This window comes from Typopeltis vanoorti, chromosome 2 (assembly GCF_054136105.1).
Source record: "Typopeltis vanoorti isolate ZY-2024b chromosome 2, IOZ_Tvanoo_1.0, whole genome shotgun sequence".
In the NCBI taxonomy this organism is placed as follows: Eukaryota; Metazoa; Arthropoda; class Arachnida; order Uropygi; family Thelyphonidae; genus Typopeltis; species Typopeltis vanoorti.
The window spans coordinates 158,441,624-158,460,522 of NC_143550.1; the positions used below are offsets into that span (position 1 = coordinate 158,441,624).

At 37.1% G+C, this 18,899-nt stretch overlaps 1 protein-coding gene across 1 annotated transcript in view; it reads left to right on the forward strand.

Annotated features, from left to right (window-relative positions):
- The window catches only part of LOC150109564 (protein Obscurin-like), a 1,271,613-nt gene that overhangs the window by 854,066 nt on the left and 398,648 nt on the right, over positions 1 to 18,899 (forward strand). Inside the window, exons 64-65 of the mRNA XM_090402667.1 lie at positions 3,391 to 3,508; positions 18,024 to 18,199. Coding sequence (XP_090258793.1) covers positions 3,391 to 3,508; positions 18,024 to 18,199 — 294 coding nt within the window. The remainder of the gene's footprint in view (positions 1 to 3,390; positions 3,509 to 18,023; positions 18,200 to 18,899) is intronic.

The following is an 18,899-nucleotide window of genomic DNA, read 5'->3' on the forward strand; positions in this document are numbered from 1 at the left end:
GATGTCATTCTATTATAAAAAGTTAATAAATTGCTAAGGCAGGATGATCGACCTTTAACAGAACCATGTTGACCCCTATAGAATATCATATTCTGATCCACCCATTCTTGAATTCTGTCTTTAACCAACTTTTCCCATACTTTTACCACCACTCCCAAGATGGTGATTGGTCTGTAATTAACTACTGCAGTTTTAGAGCCACTTTTATGCAAAGGAATTACGTTGCCTTCCTTCCACTCCCTAGAGACCATACCAGAGTTCAAACTTAAGTTAAATAACCAAGTAAGAGGCATTCACAATTCCTTTGCACATTCACGCAACAACTGAGCTGATATTCCATCTAAACCTACAGCACCGTTTGCATTTAAATTCTGCAATATACTATGTACCTCTGATTTATTAACTTCAATTCTCACATTAGTTATTGCTATTGGTACAGAGATATCCTCTCTTGGGTGATAGACTTTTGAAAAGTGATCACTCAGTAACTCTACTATTACATCTGAATTGGTTACCTCAGTACCATCAGCGCCCACTAAGGTTATCCTTCCAAAGTCATTCTTCCTTTTACTTGCCACATAGCGGAAGAACTCTTTGGAATTACCCTTGATCTCCTTATCTAAGGTCTTCTCATAATCTGATTTAGCTTTTCTTACTATGCTGGTAACCTTCCTAGCTTGAGCCTTGCACTGCTCTTGGGTGTACTGGTCGGTTTCTCCTTGTAAATTCTCTATAATATTTTCTTTTTTTGCAGATCAAGCCTGATACTACTACTCATCCATCTAACGCCTACCTTGATTGTCTTCCTGACTGGGAATACATTCTGATATTGCCTTCCTCAGATACCTGCTGATTTTATCCCATGCACTGCTGACATCTTTCCCCTACAATATGTTCTGCCATGGGATGACTGTAAGCTCTCTAAGAAGCTTGTTATAATTACCTAATCTGTAGTTCCGTATATACCCCTTCTTAAGAAAGAAATCCACAAATTTTGTAACCTCGAGTCAATGCCACATGATCACTCTCACCAGTTGGAGGTAACGAGGACACTTACTTATTCAACACTCTCACACCATGAGTCCCTTCAGTTATGTGCTGTTTCAAGTAATTATCTCTTAGAAGGTGTATGAATTCCATTTCCTTTTTGCCATGTGATATTTCCTCCTTCCAGTTGATATCACCATAATTAAAATCCCCCATAATAATCACTAACCCTGCACTCATTGCACTAATTTGCTGATGCATGAATTCAATATCACCCCCTGGCCTTACAGCAGCAACCAACTGCATATTTGGTTGCGTTGGTCACTATTTCACACCAGACCTCCTCAAGTGAACTGTCATTCACATGTCTATCCTCTTGATATACTACTTTCTTTGGCTATCATCAACAGAACTCCTCCCCTTATTCTATCTTCTCTGTCATTCCTGAAAATAGTAAGTTTAGTGCTACAAAGAATTTTACATTGTTTGGTTTGCAACTAAGAAAGAAATTAGTCGGAACACTAAATTAGCTGTATACAAGACTGTGTTCAAACCAATTTTAACTTATGGATCTGAGAGCTGGGTCAGAAGTAAAACACTTGACCAAAGACTAGAGACCGCAGATATGAGAGTCCTGAGAAAGATTAGAGGCGTGAACAGATGGCATCAATGGCAATATCATATTAAAAATGAGGATATTAGGAAAGAACTTGACATTGTCAGCATCCAGGAATGCGTTAGCAGAGCTAATCTCAGATGGTATGGTCACTTAAATAGAATGGGAGAGGAAAGATTAGCAAAACAAGTGTTCTCTGCCAGGTTGGCAGGAAAACGACCCAGAGGAAGACCAAGATATAGGTGGATTGATACGGTACAAAGTGCCTTAGACGATAGAAATATAAGATCTGATAATGTTGGAGTCTTGACAAGTAACAGACTGATTTGGAGGAAAATTGTAGATAGGAAGTTAGTAATGATGTAATTTTTTCATGTAGTACTGTCATATCCTGTACACCCCTTGAGGGTACATGGCAGGAATTTGATGATGATGATGATGATGGTTTGCAACTGTGCAGTGTGGTATTCATTCCAGGTTGTTTCTAATTACACTAAATACTCTAATTGCTCTATTTTATACTAAATACAGTATACATTGACTGTGTTTGTGTGCGTTTTTAGTGCTACAATAAAAATTTACTTTGCTTTCATGTGTGTAGTATGCAGTGGCGTAGCAGGAGTTTTCCCTCCCGGGGTGGTCCTTGAGTTTGCCGCCCCCCCCCCCCTCTCGATACACACCGAAAATCCTACAAAAAGCCAAAATGACATATAGGGAAATAAATTAAAATACTATGTTTATTTTTGAAGTAAAACTTTAATTCCAACCTTCTAAAATGTTATTGCTCTTGCTTTTCCATCAGCAAAATCATCAATGACATTGTCGAAGTCTATTTCATCACTCAGTTGCTGTTCTATAGACAGTATGGCAAGATTTCTTAAACACAAAGTGCCTCCTGGGATGAACCGCTCCCCCTAGTTACACCACTGGTAGTATGGTGTCTGTAGGGGAAGATGTGTTTCACTATATAGGGTTATTTTCATTCTAGTACCGCATATACACTTGACAAATTCTGAGGTCCTGCCTGAAATCAAGTACGACATGAATCGACTTATCTCTTTCCCTGGCAAACATGTTAAGGAAATCATCTTTATTAGGGTTTATTGGAACTCTCACAGATGTTCTGTTCATCTAAGAAGTAATACAAAAAAAAAAATTGTCTTGAACTGTCAAGTAAAAAAAAAAAAATGAAAAGGATTACTAGTTTATTTTCCCATTCCAGGTTAAAGCAAGTGAAAAGTTCACTACTGAGGTTGTGCCAAAAACTGTTTTTGCTCATAATAGTATTAGCATCCACCTGCAAGGAATGACTGATATAAAGGATTGCCTGTTGCTGGACTGTTAATCAAAAAATGATTTTTGTGTGAAGTATACCTGGCTAAATTATCAAAAATAAGATATTTGGTTGCAGGACTGTTGTTAGGGTATATGCCATCTGTAAATTCAAGAAAATATGTATTTTTTTAACCAGTCTTTTTAATGATTGAGATACAGTTTTAATATTATAACCCACTATTAATATGTAACCCACTAACTAAGATTGTATTAGTTAGTGGGTTTCAATAATCCCTGCTTGGATGTTCATTACGTAAAACAATACAAAGAAAAAGAGAATTTTCCTGCTAGCAAAGAATGAGTACCAACATCTTTTTTTTTAGAAAAAAAATCACTAATTATAATAATAATAGAGATATTTATAATCAAGACATAAAAATTATAGCAATAATAAAAAGTTATTAATTTCTGTATATTTAAACAAAAGATGCATTATTATATTTTATAATTAGGTCAGCCAGTTAAAAAACCAGAAATTGTGGAATCACTGCAACCAGCAACATTTTTGGAAGGTGAACCAGGAAAACTTCATGCAAAAGTTGATGGAGCACCAAAGCCTGATATTAAATGGTACATATACAAAAGATTTTTGATGCATTAAAATTTAGAACTAATAAAAAATTCAGAGGTCTTATTAAAATTAAAAGGTCTTATTACCTATATGTAAATAAGGCTGTGGAACTTGATAATATTCACCATGTATTCTGAAGGAATGTTCCAGGGAGTTGATGCCGGCCTTGACATATTTTTTTAATATGAGTCTTGCACTCTTTCAAGTTCCTGAGGACTGGAAGGAGGGTACGATTGTGCCACTTCATAAAGGAGGTGATAGAACTCAAGGTGTTGGAGTTAAGTTGTTGGAGAAGCTTGTGAGAACTAAGATCCAGAATTGGGTTGACAGTTGGTATTATCTTTGATGGACAGCATGAATTTGCTAAAGGGAGGTCATGTTTTAGTAATCTTCTTACTTATTACAATAAGGTGACTGCTTCCATGGACAGAGGAGAAGGATACACAGTAATATACTTAGATTTTGCAAAGGCTTTTGATAGATTACTGCATGATAAGCTGATAGTCAAACTGCAGTGGATGGGGTTGGATATTAGATTGGTGCATTGGATTGGAGACTGGCTATCTGATAGTTATCAACAAGTTGTGCATGAGGTAACGATATTCAGGAAAAGGAAAGTTACTAGTAGTGTGCCTTAGGGGTCTGTTTTAGGGCCATTGCTGTTTTACTTGTATATTAATGATATTGGTGAAGATTTGGGTGGAGGTATTCAGTTGTTTGCAGATGATGCAAAGTTGGGACGAACCATGAAGAGTAGAGAAGATGTTGTGGCCTTACAAAAAGACTTGAATAAATTGAGTGATTGGGCATGGGAATGTGGATGTGAGTTCAATGTTGCAAAATGTAAGGTTTTAAAATTTGGAAAACAAAGATGGGATGCAGAATTTATGCTTGGTGAGGATATATTGTTGGAGGTGGAGGAAATAAGAGATCTGGGAGTGATAGACCTGAAATTTAGGGGACACATAGCCAAAATTGTGAAGACAACACAAAGGCTTCTGGGAATGATGCGGAGGACACTGACTTGTAGAAGTTGGGAGATTCTTGTTCCATTGTATAAGGTCATTGTATTAGGCCACACATGGACTATTGTGCCTAGATTTGGTCACCTGGTTTTCAGAAGGATGAAGAGATGTTGGAGAGGATCCAGAAGCAACTGACTAAGAAGTTTCTAACCTCTGTAATGTGTAGTGTGAGGAAAGATTGAGAAGATGCAACTTGCAGAATCTGGTGGACAGGAGAAGAAGGAGGAGATATGATAGAGACCTACAAGTTATTAAGGGGTTGTTAATAGGATCAATGCTTTAGAGGTTCTACAGGAAATAGTGGGAGATCAGGGGAGAAGGTCATCCCTGGAGGCTGTATAAGGAGGAGTGAGAAGCAGGTTTTTTTCATGCAGAGTTGTGAATGATTGGAATGCCTTGCCTGAGAGTGTGGTGTCTACAGAGAATTTAAGTGTGTTTAAAGCACAGTATGATGAGCTGTGTGTTTGATAAAAGGACCTCCTAGATGAGTCTTTGACTCCATGGGATCTTGAGTAATAATAATAATAATAATAATAAATCTTGTAGAATGTTTTTTGTCATAGGTATGTTTATCATAGCTGTTAATAGTATTATTAATAGTTTTTTTATCACATTATATACCTAGATCACTTATATACCGTTTTTATCTTCATTATTGTTGAAATTGCAATTTTATCGACTTTTTCTTCTTCATCTTCATATTTTGAACTGTTAATTCTCTATTACAAACTCTATTACTGCTTTAATGAAATCCTGCATTATAAATTATAGTAGACTGCCAATAAGTTAAGAGCCTCCATGTTCTTCTGCAGGAAATTAATTTGTAGCAGATCTTCTGCATAATAAATTATCCCTTTAATCCCTTTTCACATAAGAAATACATCTATATAACTCTAACAATGAATGACTTTACAAGTCATTCATTATTAGAGTTATATAGAGTTATCTATTACAATTAGTATTGGAGATAAGACATCACTACTCCTTCTATACATGCCATTAGATAAGAAGAACTCTTATCATCATTTATCGTTAATATTGTTATTGATGGCTTTCTTTCATCTATGCTACCATATCGTCTTATTTTTCTTGAGTATTCTGCAATTTAGAAAGTTCTTCTTCTAGTAGCAGTAGCTTTCCTTCCACTTTCTTCTGTTCTGAGCCTTCTCTTTCAAGGTATCTTCCTTAACAGACTTCTTTCTTCTACTCTTTTTACCATATATTCATTTTTAATTTGAATGGATGCCAAATAAATGCATTGGTGTTTATAGATGATTTGATACTTGTTACTGAAACTAAGATGAGTTTTCAGTTGTTGGACTATGCTGCTTAGTATTTTACTCCCTTGATAGGAAAATGAAAATCTAGGATTACATTTTTAATATTTCAAACCACCCTCTTAAAGCTCTTGGTATTTTGGATGCATGATGGTGCTTGGGATTAATGTTTTTCGCTGCTGGATGACAACCTTGATTGACCTAGTTGAAGTTGACCCAGTCAACTTTCACTATTTCTGAATAAGCTTTGTAAAGCTCCATTGAAGTCTCAGCAATGCATTGTGTTATTAAATCAATTTGTGTTACCTAAATTATTTTATTCTTTAGTATTGGGAAAACCAACTTTGACCATCTCGTACATTAACATCTTATAATTAACAAGTACATTAAGCGATTAGATTTTGGCTTAGACTACTACATGATGTTCTAGTTTTTTAATTTCATGTGGCCACCATTAAATCTGATAGATTAGGAATTTCTGCCTTTAGATGAATGGTTCCTTACTTAAAATATCTAAGGTTAAATAAACTGCAACATTCATCTTCACCTTTTACCACAGCTGCCTTTAGAACTCCTGTGATTCATCAAGAACTAACTAAAACATTACATTGAACTTTTGATAATGGAATGCATAATGTTTCTGATTCTCTTGAAAGGAAGAGATGGAAAAGACTTTTATATCTCACAGTCAACGGGAAGCGTTTCAGTGGCTCAGAGAGGATTCCATCTCAACATCTTTTTATATGTGAAGGAACAGTAATGTTACCTGGATGAGAGTATATGGATATGATCAGGACTAGGATAAATGCCCTTCCAACAAAGGCTCTTATCTCCCACAGTAGTCATAATATAGATACTTCATGCAGGGCTGGATGTGGGTTCAGAGAGACTATGACACACACATATCTCAATGTTGTTTTAGAACCTACAGCATTAGAGTTAAAAGACATGATGTGATATGTATCATCATAAAAACTCAGTTTGAAAAGTGAGAAAGAAGCCAAATATCAGTTCTGAGGTAGACATAAAAAAAGCCTGATCTTTTGGTATCAAGAGATGGTTTTGTTGTCATTTCAGTTCGATCCAAGTCTGTGGATCGAACTGAGACCTAGATCAGGTGGACAAATAAAGATAACATAAATTGTTATGTCTCTAATTCAGGTATTAAAAAGGCACTGTTTTGAATCCTTTCTTTTAAGATTACACGGTGATCCAAATGCATTTTTGAAAATTATGGAGACAACTACCATGTTTGAATAAAAACTTTAGTTTAATATAACTAAAATCTACATTCGACGTTTCAACCTTTGTGTCAAGGTCATCTTCTGGAGCGTACAACTATACACAGAAAACAAGCTACACTACAATCAAACCGGTTTGATAAAGACACTGACCAACCGCTACAACAATTGTTGGCTTGACCTCTGGTGAAAAAAAAAAATAATAATAAAAAATAAAATGAAATAAAATAAATAAATAAATAAATAAAAAATATAAAAAAATTATACATCAATACTAGAGTCCTATTATTGGTGTTATCTATTGGTTGTAGAAATACATCGGGCACAACAAGTATCTATCTATATACATATATTAACATCATGTACATTCCAGTACATTCCATACCAACTGACTGGAATGTACATGATGTTAATATATGTATATAGATAGATAGATACTTGTTGTGCCCAATGTATTTCTACATAACACCAATAATAGGACTCTAGCGTTGATGTATAATTTTTTTATATTTTTTATTTATTTGTTTTTTATTTTTTTTCACCAGAGGTCAGGCCAACAATTGTTGTAGCAGTTGGTCAGTGTCTTTATCAAACCAGTTTGATTGTAGTGTAGCTTGTTTTCTGTGTATAGTTGTATGCTCCAGAAGATGACCTTGAGATAAAGGTCGAAACGTCGAATGTAGATTTTAGTTATATTAAACTAAAGTTTTTATTCAAACACGGTAGTTGTCTCCATAATTTTCAAAAATACACTGTTTTGAAGAATATGACTTGCTGCTGAATTTTTTTTTTTTTTTTTGCTATAACCATCTCATATAGAGGCTTGTAATGTGTAAAAGTCCTATAAGGATGCACAGATGTTGGATCTTAATGCCCAAGACATCAAAACACTTTCCCTTTGAGCCCTTGTGAATGATGAATGGGATACCTAAGCAAGGTGTTGGTTAGACTTTGACATATAATTGTAAAGTATGCAATAATGCTATGCATACTGTGTGGGGGGGGGCACCATTAATGTGTGCTAGTTGCCTAGCATTAGAGTACTGTAATGTAAAGAATTAAAAATAAAAAGAATCTAACAATGGATATCAGGAGGTTATTCAGAGAGATTGAGATTAAGATAGATTGTCAGTGATTTCCAAGGTATGACAATAACAAGTTGAATGGGAAGTGAGACTCGTGAATGGTATGCTGGCAGAGCTGTATGAAGAGAAGGGAGTTAAGTTTGAAGATGTTTTGCATGTTTTTTAGGGAAAATGAGATTTGTACAGACATGGCAAATTTTGTTTGAATGGTTTTGGTGTGAGTCAACTGGAGACAATTGCTAGAAGAAAGCACAATGAGTGATGAAAGCAAGAGATCAGAGGAAGTAAGAGATGAAAATGAAAGATCAGGAGAGTGGAATGGATGAGACTGAAGTGCTTGTTAATAGAAATAGTAATAGTGTGAGCAATGATGAGAGAACATGAACAGGGAACATGGACAGGAAAACAGGAGAATTCAGGGTGGTTGGTTGGCTGACTGGCTGGCAGGCAGGCAACCAAAAAGGGTTACAGCAGTACACAAGGTATTAATAAGTCATAAAGAGATAAATAATATGTTAAATAAATAATATGTTATGTACAAAAGAATTAAGTAATGCAATATCTACATATAAATAGAATTTATAATCAAATGTTTGTATAAATGAATTCTTTCTAAAAAGTTAAAAACATCATGCAATTTCTGTTTCTATGCTGAACTTGATTGCCAATGCTTAATTTCAGGCTTAATCTTGTGCAGTTTGTTTGTCAGTGCTTCCTACCAGGATGATTGATATTGGGTAGCTTTGATTTTATAAACTGTCTGTAGTCTGTATACAGGACTGTCAAACAGTGCATCAAAAAAAATATAAGCTGATCTATCAGCTGCATCTGCAGTCTCGTTTCCCTTAATTCCATTGTGGATACGAATCTAGCACAACCAAAAATTAAAATTAAAATTAAGAGTCTTCATTTTGTACAACAGTTATAAAACCTCACAAAGCATTGCATGTGGATTATACACAGGAGAGGAAATGGTCTGTAAAGAACTCATTGAGTCCACGCGGTTAGCCTAGTGGCTATGCGCTTCACAACCATATGCCTTGGGAAGGAGTGTCCCAGGTTCGATTCCTGTCGGTGACGTGAGGAGCTGAAGGATCTTCCTCAGCCATAGCCAAGTTAGCCAGTCTTGGGCGTGGACAGCAGGGTTTTTTCCTCAGTTTATTCTGGGGATTTTCATCCCGCAAAGCAGGCAAACTGGCCTTGAGAACTTAACACTACAGGCCATAGGATATACCGGGGCATAGGGCTGACCACCTTATCCTGTAAACGGATTGAGGTCCGATGATCAATGGACCCTCGACACCGCAAGGTAAAAGAGGGTATAAAGAAGATGAGATGAGAACTCATTGAGTCTCTATTAATTACTTTTGATAGCAGTTTTCTTTTATATGCATAAGTGCAAGCTGAAAGACATGCTACTTTGCTATATAATTACTGCATACAAGTGGGATCTGGTTGGATATAGTCATCTTCATCCTTTCAGGGATTTAAGCTCAATAGCCTGTTCCAGTCACATTCCATCTCTTTCTTGGTTGTCTCTGACTTCTATATCCTCCAACTGAGTATATTGGAGTATTTTTTTTGGATAGTCTTCAACTGTCCATTCTTTCGATATGTTCAATCCACCTCTTTTGGTATTCATATACTTTTGTCCAATACTGAGTCTATTTTTAGTTCTTTATGCATTTCTGTACTTCTTTTTTTGTCCCATAGAGTATAGCCTGCTTGCCTTTGCAGGAATTTCATTTCTCCACTTTCTGTTATTTTTCCTTCTGTAGTTTTTGTGGTCCATAATTCACATCCATACAGTAGAGAAGGTCTTTCCAAAGCTTTACAAATTCTTATTCTTATATGCTGTTGAACTTGGTTAGGCTTGAAAATGTTATTGATCATTCCCGTTATCTTTAGAAAGTTTGAAATTTTGATATCAATATCAGCTTCTTCTGTATATGATGCAGCACATCCAAGGTATTTGAAGCAGTTAATTTGTTCTAAAATTTTATTTTCAATCATGATTATTGTTCTGATTGGAGATGGTTCTTCAAAAGCCACGATTTTTGTTTTGTCTGTTGATATTTGCATTCCAGTTTTTTTAGAAATTTTGTTTAAGGAGTATATTAATCTTTGGCATTCATCTTCACTTCTTTCTATGATTATCTGGTCATCTGAAAACAAAAAGGTATTAAGTATAGTTTCATGATCCAGTTTAAATACTGGTTTATATTTTTCTTCCATTTCTTTCCTATTGTATATATATTAAATAAGAGTGGTGACGTTGGGCATTCTTGATGGGCCCTTCTGATTATTGATTTCCATTCTGTAACTTTTTCATTGATTCTTACAGCTATTTGATTGTTTTGATACATGTTAGTTATTGCAGAAAGCAGCCGATTTAGAATGTTAAGATTCTTGAGTACAGTTCACAGTTTGTTCTTTAAAACTGTCAAAGGCTTTCAGGTAATCTACAAGGTCGGATATAGTAATGTCCAAAAACACAACAGCACAGCCAACAGAGGTCTCAGATCTTGAACCATCAGTATAGATGTTGTGATAGATTTCACGGTATGATATGATATCATACCGGGAAATCTATTACAACATGTCTGATGAACACATAAGCTTATCCACGTGCATCAGTATAGATATGCAAGAAATTAGAGTAGGATGCTCTGTGTGCATTAAACAATTGCAAATAGACAGATGATGGAGTATGAGACTGGCGTAGTTGACAAAGCAAGAGATTGCAAGATGGAGTGCATTCTGCCATGGAAGAATGCTGGTATGTTTGGTGCAGGTAATGCCAAATTCATGCCAATAGCTTGCATAATCTCTTTAATGTGTATACCAAGGTATGAATGGTAAGCTGATGTGTGTGTGACATTGAGCTTCCTAATGGAGAGAAAAGAGATTAGTCCATGTAGGATGTGAAAGAGACTATTTTTAGGGTATAATTAAGCAACAACTATTTCTGCTTAAGTGATAGAGCTGGTTCATTTGCTTCGACATGAAGACTTTGAGTGAACATGTGCAAAAGACACCAGTAGCTATCCGTATACCTTGATGATGGATGGGATCCAAGCATCAGAGGCTACTCTTGCTTGAAGAACCATAGACTTAAGACCCATAATCCAACTTTGAATGTATAAGTGCATGATAAAGATGAAGCATCGAAGATCAATTCCCACCCCACCTCATTAAATGTAGGATAGAGTGAAAAGGAAATTCAATGCTCTCATGCACTTTTCTCTTAGTTCACAAATGTGTGCAAGGAAAGTAAGTTTTCTCTTAAAAATAAGTCCCAAGGACTTATCAGTTGCTGTTGGAATAACAGTTTGTTCAATTCTTAACTCAGGATCTGAGTCCAATGACTCATCGAAGAAGGGCACTTACTCTACAACACTCAATTCACCAACCAACTACATCAAACCACAACTACAGTCATCGTCTACAGCAACGGCATCTACCGCCTACCACTGCCACCACTAGTATTTTCACAGACAATCACAAACATCCATGCACATGGCAGGATTCGAACCCATAGCCTTTTGGCTGGAGAGCGGATACACTAACCACTTATACAATCAGGCTGAAAGCATGAACCTATTGCTAAGAGCCAATGAAGTGACACAATCAATTGCTTGCTGAAGTTGTCTTTTAGTTACCCCGATTGATTACAGTGAGAAGAAGCTGTTCGGTGATTGAGTTAACTTTGACTGCAAAGAATGTCACGCTTAAGACAGAGCTTTGAGAAACACCTTGTTCTGGATGATATGGCCAAGATGATGTATTTCCCCATTGGAACCTAAGACTTAGCTAGACAAAAAGGTTTTAATAAATACAGGAAGATGCCGTCTAAGAAGCTTGGTTATAGAGGTCTTTTAATATGTCATATCTACAGGCTGTGTCGTAAGCTTTTTCCATGTCAAAGAACACTGAAACCAGATGTTCTTGTTTCAGGAATGCATCTCTTATATATATCTTTAAATGGACCAAATGGTCTAAAGTTGCCACATCCACATCTACAAAAAAAAAGTCACATTTGGCATATTGGAGAGAATATCATTGCTTTCGAATACCAGAGTCTGAAATTAACCATTTTCTCCAATATCTTAAAAGGATCAGAGCAATAGGGTAATAATTCTTTGCTTGTGTTGGATCCTTTCCTGGTTTTGGAATGGCAATGACAGAAAGATATGACATATGGAGTATCAAAAAAGCCATTGTTGTTTATTAATATTATTGAGACAGGTTTAATTGAAGGTATACAACTTTTTGTAGATGATGTAGAAAATTGTAGAAAATTGATAAGAACAGTGAGGACTCGAGCAGATGTTGTGGCCTTACAGGAGGACTTGGATGGATTGTATGAGTGGTCAAGTGAGTGAAATCATCAGTTGAACGTTGCAAAGTGTTGTTCGGTTCTGAAATTTGGCAGGCAACAATAGGACGAAAAGTATACACTTGGTGGAAAATTTTGAAGGATATTGAGATCTGGAAGTGGACTAGGATCTGAAGTTCAGAGGTTATCTTGCACAAGTTGTGAAGTTGTCCCATTAGATTATGATAAATATGCGGAGGACCTTAATGTTTGAAAATAAAGATATTGTTTCATTGCATAAGACCTTGATCAGGCCTCATATGGATTATTGTGCACAGATTTCTCACCTCCTATTCATGGCAATGAGGATATATTCAAAAGGATCTAGGTAAGATTTACTAAGGTGTTGACTGGTCTTTGGAATGTTGGGTATGAAGATAGATTGAGGGAATGCAGTTTGCAAACCTTCCTGAATAGAAGGAGAGAGAGAAAGAGAAAAAATAGGATTGAAATGTTTGTAAGGGTGGTTGTGACCTGATTAATGTGGAAGAAATATTTCTTAAGAATGGCAGAAGTTGGTAGAATGAGAAGTCATCCTTATAAACTATATAAATTAGGTGTGAGTAAGGAAATAAGGAGAAGATTCTTGGGTGAGTAGAATGCATTGCCTGACAGTATGGTAATTGCAAACACTGAATGAGTTTAAAGAACAATTTGATGAGCTTTGTGTGTAACAGTAGATACCTCCTGTGATCACTGTTTTCACTCCATGGATGTCTGGTGTTAATCATTCATCATCATGCATATCAAGGATTTAGGCATAGCATGGCCTGTTCCGGCCTTATTATTATTATTATTATTATTGTTCCGGGAAACTCCAAGGAGTCGACAGACTCATCGAGGGGAGGCCCTAACATCATGTCAAGAACAACTATTCAACATTCACACAGTATCTATCATACCTTGCCTTGAACTCATTCACGGTTGTAGCACCCACAACAGACTCTGGAAGCTTATTCCACTCATTTACCACTCTCCAAGTAAAGAACCTAGCTCTAACACCCTTGTCAACCACGCTCTTGCCCAGCTTCCATGCATTGCCCCTAGTCCTCCCACCGCCAGTCATATTTTCAAAAATATCTTCTGGATCAATCTTATAAAAACCTTTCAGTAATTTGAATGTCTCAATCATATCACCCCTCCTTTGCCTATCGTCCAATTTCTGCAACCCACAAATCTTCAACCTATTCTCATAAGGTTCATTCCACAGACCTGCTATCATCTTGGTCACTTGTCTCTGGATCCTCTCCACTTCCTCCCCATCACGAAGAAACCCTGGTGCCCATAGCTGGGCACAGAAGTCCAGATGGGGTCTTATCAAGGCTCGATACAGAGGAACAACAACTTGTTCGTCTCTGCATGTTAAAGTATTTTTCAGAAGCCAAGTGATTTGGTGAGCCGTTTTAGTTACTTTTGCAATGTGCCCCCGAAACTTCAACTCCCTATCCACCAACACTCCCAAATCCCTGGCCTCATCAATCTCCTGGAGTATGGTTCCACCAATGCGATATACTGCTGCTATTCTTTTCACCCCAAAGTGCATAACCTTACACTTTGCCACATTAAATTGACATCCATTTTTCCTAGCCCAGTCCTCCAAACTATCCAAATCATCCTGTAAAATTTTGACATCCTGTGCACTCACAATTGCTCTACCCAACTTTGCATCATCAGCAAACAAGTGAACACTTCCTCTCAGATCCTTTCCAATATCATTGATGAACAAATTGAAAAGCAGTGGTCCAAGAACAGAGGCATGTGGCACTCCACTAGTCACAAGACGTCTTTTAGACTCCACTCCTGAATAAACCACTCTTTGATATCTCTCCTTCAACCACCCTCTTATCCATCTCACCAACCCTATATCTATACCCATCTGCTCCAGTTTACTGATTAGGGTTCCATGTGGTATCCTATCAAAGGCCTTGGCAAGGTCCAGTAGTATCACTGTAAACCCATTACCCCTATCCAGTTCAGCCGTCACTGTGTTATAAAACGTGAGCAAGTTACTGAGGCATGATCTACCCTTCACAAAACCATGTTGTCCCCCATACAATATCCCATTTTCATCTATCCAATCCTGTATTCTTTTCTTGACTAATTTCTCTAAGACCTTGACAATGATTCCTGATATGCTAATCGGTCGGTAATTTACAACAGCAATCTTGGAACCACCTTTATGCAGTGGAACTATTTTCCCCTCTTTCCACCCGCTCGGGACTAACCCAGACCCGAGACTCAAATTAAACAAAATGGTCAAGGGTACTGACAATTCTTTAGCTGCTTCTCGTACAACACAAGCTGGTATACCATCCAATCCCACAGATGTATTGACATTGAGGTTATGCAATAGACTACTCACCTCCACTTCATTAACCACAATTCCCGTATAATCTACTGGTTTATTCGTTTCTGCAATGTCACCACCTGGATGATATACTTTTGCAAAGTGCTCACTCAGTAACTCAACTATCTCAACTGATTCAGTTACCTCCCTACCATCGGCATTCTTTAAAATCAATCTGCCATGTACATTTTTCCTTTTACTTGCTACATATCTAAAAAACTGTTTAGGATTCTCTTTAGCCTGCATGGCCAATGTTCTTTCGTAATCCTTTTTTGCTTTTCTTACCACACTCGTCACCCTTCTGGCCTGCACTTTATACCGTTCATGTGCCTGCCGGTCACCCTTCTCCTTAAATTCCCTCCATAGTTGTTTCTTTTTTTGCAACTCAAGCTTAATGGTGTTATTCATCCATTTAACCCCTACTTGATTTATTATTCGGACTCTAGGTATACAGTCAGCCATTGCTTCATGCAAGCACTTCTTAACTACCTCCCATGCACTATCGACTTCTACTCCTTGCAGTTGTACATGCCATGGCGCTGAACCAATCAAACTCCTAAGCTTGTCATACTTTCCAGCCCGATAATTCCACATGTACCCTGTCTTAATTGAAAATTCTACACCTTTAGCCACCTCCCAAGTTAAGACCCTATGATCACTCCCACCGATTGGTGGCAATGTGGTCATATTTGTTACAGCCAAATCCTCAGATGTTATTACTAGGTCAAGCACTCTCTGACCCCTAGTATTTTCCATTACATGCTGTCGCAGATAGTTATCCCTTAATAACCGCATAAAATCCAGTTCCTTCCTCCCGTGTGTCCTCTCCTCACTCCAATGAATGCGACCATAGTTGAAATCTCCCATAATAATCACCCTCCTTCCACCCATTTCTTCTATTTGCTTGTGCATACTGTCACCACCATCTTTTTTTCCATCACCTGGTCTATAGCAGCACCCAATTGTATATTTAGTTCTGCTAGTCACAATCTCACACCAAATGGACTCAGATATGCTCTCTCTATTCTGCAATTCAACTTCTATTCTCCTTGGCTGCAGCTCATCAGCTATCATCAACAATACTAACCCCCCCATTTTATTTTCCCTGTCATTCCTGAACACACTATATCCATCACATTCAATCCCACTAGCTATATCGTCTACAGTCAGCCATGATTCACTAATACCAATAACCTGTGGTCTGGAAGTGCCAACCATGGCCAAAAACTCTTCCTTCTTGTTCCTAATACTCCTAGTATTAGTGTACATGAATTTAAGACCCCCATTAGCCCCAACCCTACCTTGATGCCTTATATTAACTATCCCACTCAGATTTGTTGTCCTTATTTGCTCTGGCATATTATATTCATTCTTACATTCAACTGCCTCCATAAGGACTGTATCTCTACTCCCCCCCTTAACAAATCTAGTTTCCCTGAATTTGCACATCCACTACATTCAACAACACTTTCTCAAGTCTTCTTACACCGTAACCATTCAAATGCAAGCCATCCATCTTATGTAGATCCTTTCGCCCATCAAACTCACTCCACGCATCCACAAATTCCACACTACTCGTCATACATAACCCACGCATAAAGTCATTCGCAATTATAGCCCTCCTTTTAAACATTTCACTGTCATACCGTGGCAAAAGACTAATCATTCTAACTTTCTCACTCTTTTCTTTTGCTACCTCAAACAATTCATTCAGGTCTTCTATCATTTCCATTTTATCTCCTTTCAAATCATTTGTACCTGCCACAACAATCATTTCTTTCACCCTTTCCTTTTGCTCTCTAATAGACTCAGTTACGTCCTTTATGGTCGCACCAGGTTGGTACGATTTTGTCAAATCCTCTACTAACACACCTCGTACTAACGAGTCTCCATACAGCACTCTATCCTTCATTTTGTTCATGTTCACATTCATACGTCTATTTTTCCTGTCATACCTTTTATTATTGGTTGGTTCATTCAGTCTACTTTTGTTCATGCACTCTAGCTGCTGTTTTGCTCTTTCTATTGCACTATTCAACAACGAGATCTCACTCAATGCATCTATCTCATCTTTTTTGTTCTCTGAGAAACCATTTATACTATCATTCACACTTTCTACATTCACACTCTCACAATTTTCATGTACAACCTTGCCGTTTCTTGTCATATCCCTATTTCCTTCATTCTGAAGGTTGACAAAAATATCACACTCATGATCTGAAATACACTTGAATTCCTCATTCTCCCTACATTTTCTGCACACATTCAATCCTTTATTATCATCTAACCACACTCCGACCGCACTCCGCAAAGCATATATTTCACAGTACACTGACTCATTTCTTTTATGCTACCGTTCTTTGATAACGATGGCGAACCTTCATTACTGGCCGCCATTTTCCTTCGCACAGTTGCCATACTTATTTGCAACGTGTTTTGTGAAATTATACGTTATAACACACCAAAAATAGATGCACTAAAATACGCAAGGCAAACAAAACAAAACTACACAATATTAAGTAATTTGTATCGATAACTGAAAATGATACTTATCTTATCTGGAGCTTGCACGAACACTACACATTACGAATTCATCTAGCGGCGACTTCCAAACATAGATTATGTTATAAAACACTTTAGTACACTAACCACGCTAATAAAGCTCCAATAATATACCAAAATTACACACTTAAGTTCATTAAATTGAATCCAAAACATCAATAAATCAACAAAAAACACAAATCTCTCAGGAGCTCTCCGATAGCACGTCCGTTCACCAGTCATCGTTGAATCGTTTAAGAGGACGTCCTGGTTTTCTTTTTCCTAATGGCTTGTACTTTAAGTTGTTTTGGTAATCTTTCTGTTTTCATTCTTTGAACGTGTTCCATCCATTTATGTTTATATTTTTTAATTTTCTCTATTACTGGTTCTTGGTTCTTGGGTTCTTGGTCTGGTGTTAATAATAATAATAATAATAATAATAATAATAGAGTCTGTGTGTGTGTGTGTGTGTGTGTGTGTGTGTGTGTGTGTGTGTGTGTGTGTGTGTGTGTGTGTGTGTGTGTGTGTGTGTGAATTGTGCTTGTGGATTTGGATTGTAGCACAAAGTCATAATTCTTTTTTTGAGTATTTTTATGTATTCTTTTTATTTTTCTATACAGGATAAAAGATGGTGGTGAAATAAAGCCAACTCTTCGTATAAAGTTATCAAAAGAACCTAGCGGGGATGTTGCAGTTTTATTTGATAAAGTGAAACCTGAAGATGCAGGAAAATATACCATAATTGCAGCCAATGATGAAGGAGAAACAAGAAGTTCGGCACCTGTTGTTGTAAATCGTAAGAATACCATTTTGTATTTTATTAATCAGTCACCAATAATCATGTCTTATTGTTATTATTATTATTATTATTACCGTAAGACCTCATGGAGTCAAAGACTCATCTGGAAGGTCCTTTTATCACACACACACACATAGCTCATCATACTGTGTCTTAAACACACTCAAACTCCTTGCAGACACCAGACTCTCAGGCAAGGCATTCCAATCATTCACAACTCTGCATGAAAAAAACCTTCCTCTCACTCCCTTACTCACATCCTCTTTATACAGTTTCCAGGGATGACCTCTGGTTTTCCCCTATCTCCCACTATTTTATGTAGAACTTCTCCAGCATTAATCCTATAACAACCCTTTACCAACTTGCAGATCTCTATCATATCTCCCCTCTTCCTCCTGTCTACCAGACTCTGCAGATTACATCTTTCCTCATACTCGGCATTCCAGAGGTCAGAAACTACCTTAGTCAGTCGCCTTTGGAACCTTTCCAACATCTCTTCATCATTCTGAAAACCAGGTGACCAAATCTGGGCACAATAGTCCATGTGTGGCCTAATCAAAGCCTTATACAATGGAACAAGAATCTCCCTACTTCTACACATCAGTATCCTCTGCATCATTCCCAGAAGCCTTTGTGTTGTCTTCACAATTTTGGCTATGTGTCCCCTAAATTTCAGGTCGTTATCCACTATCACCCC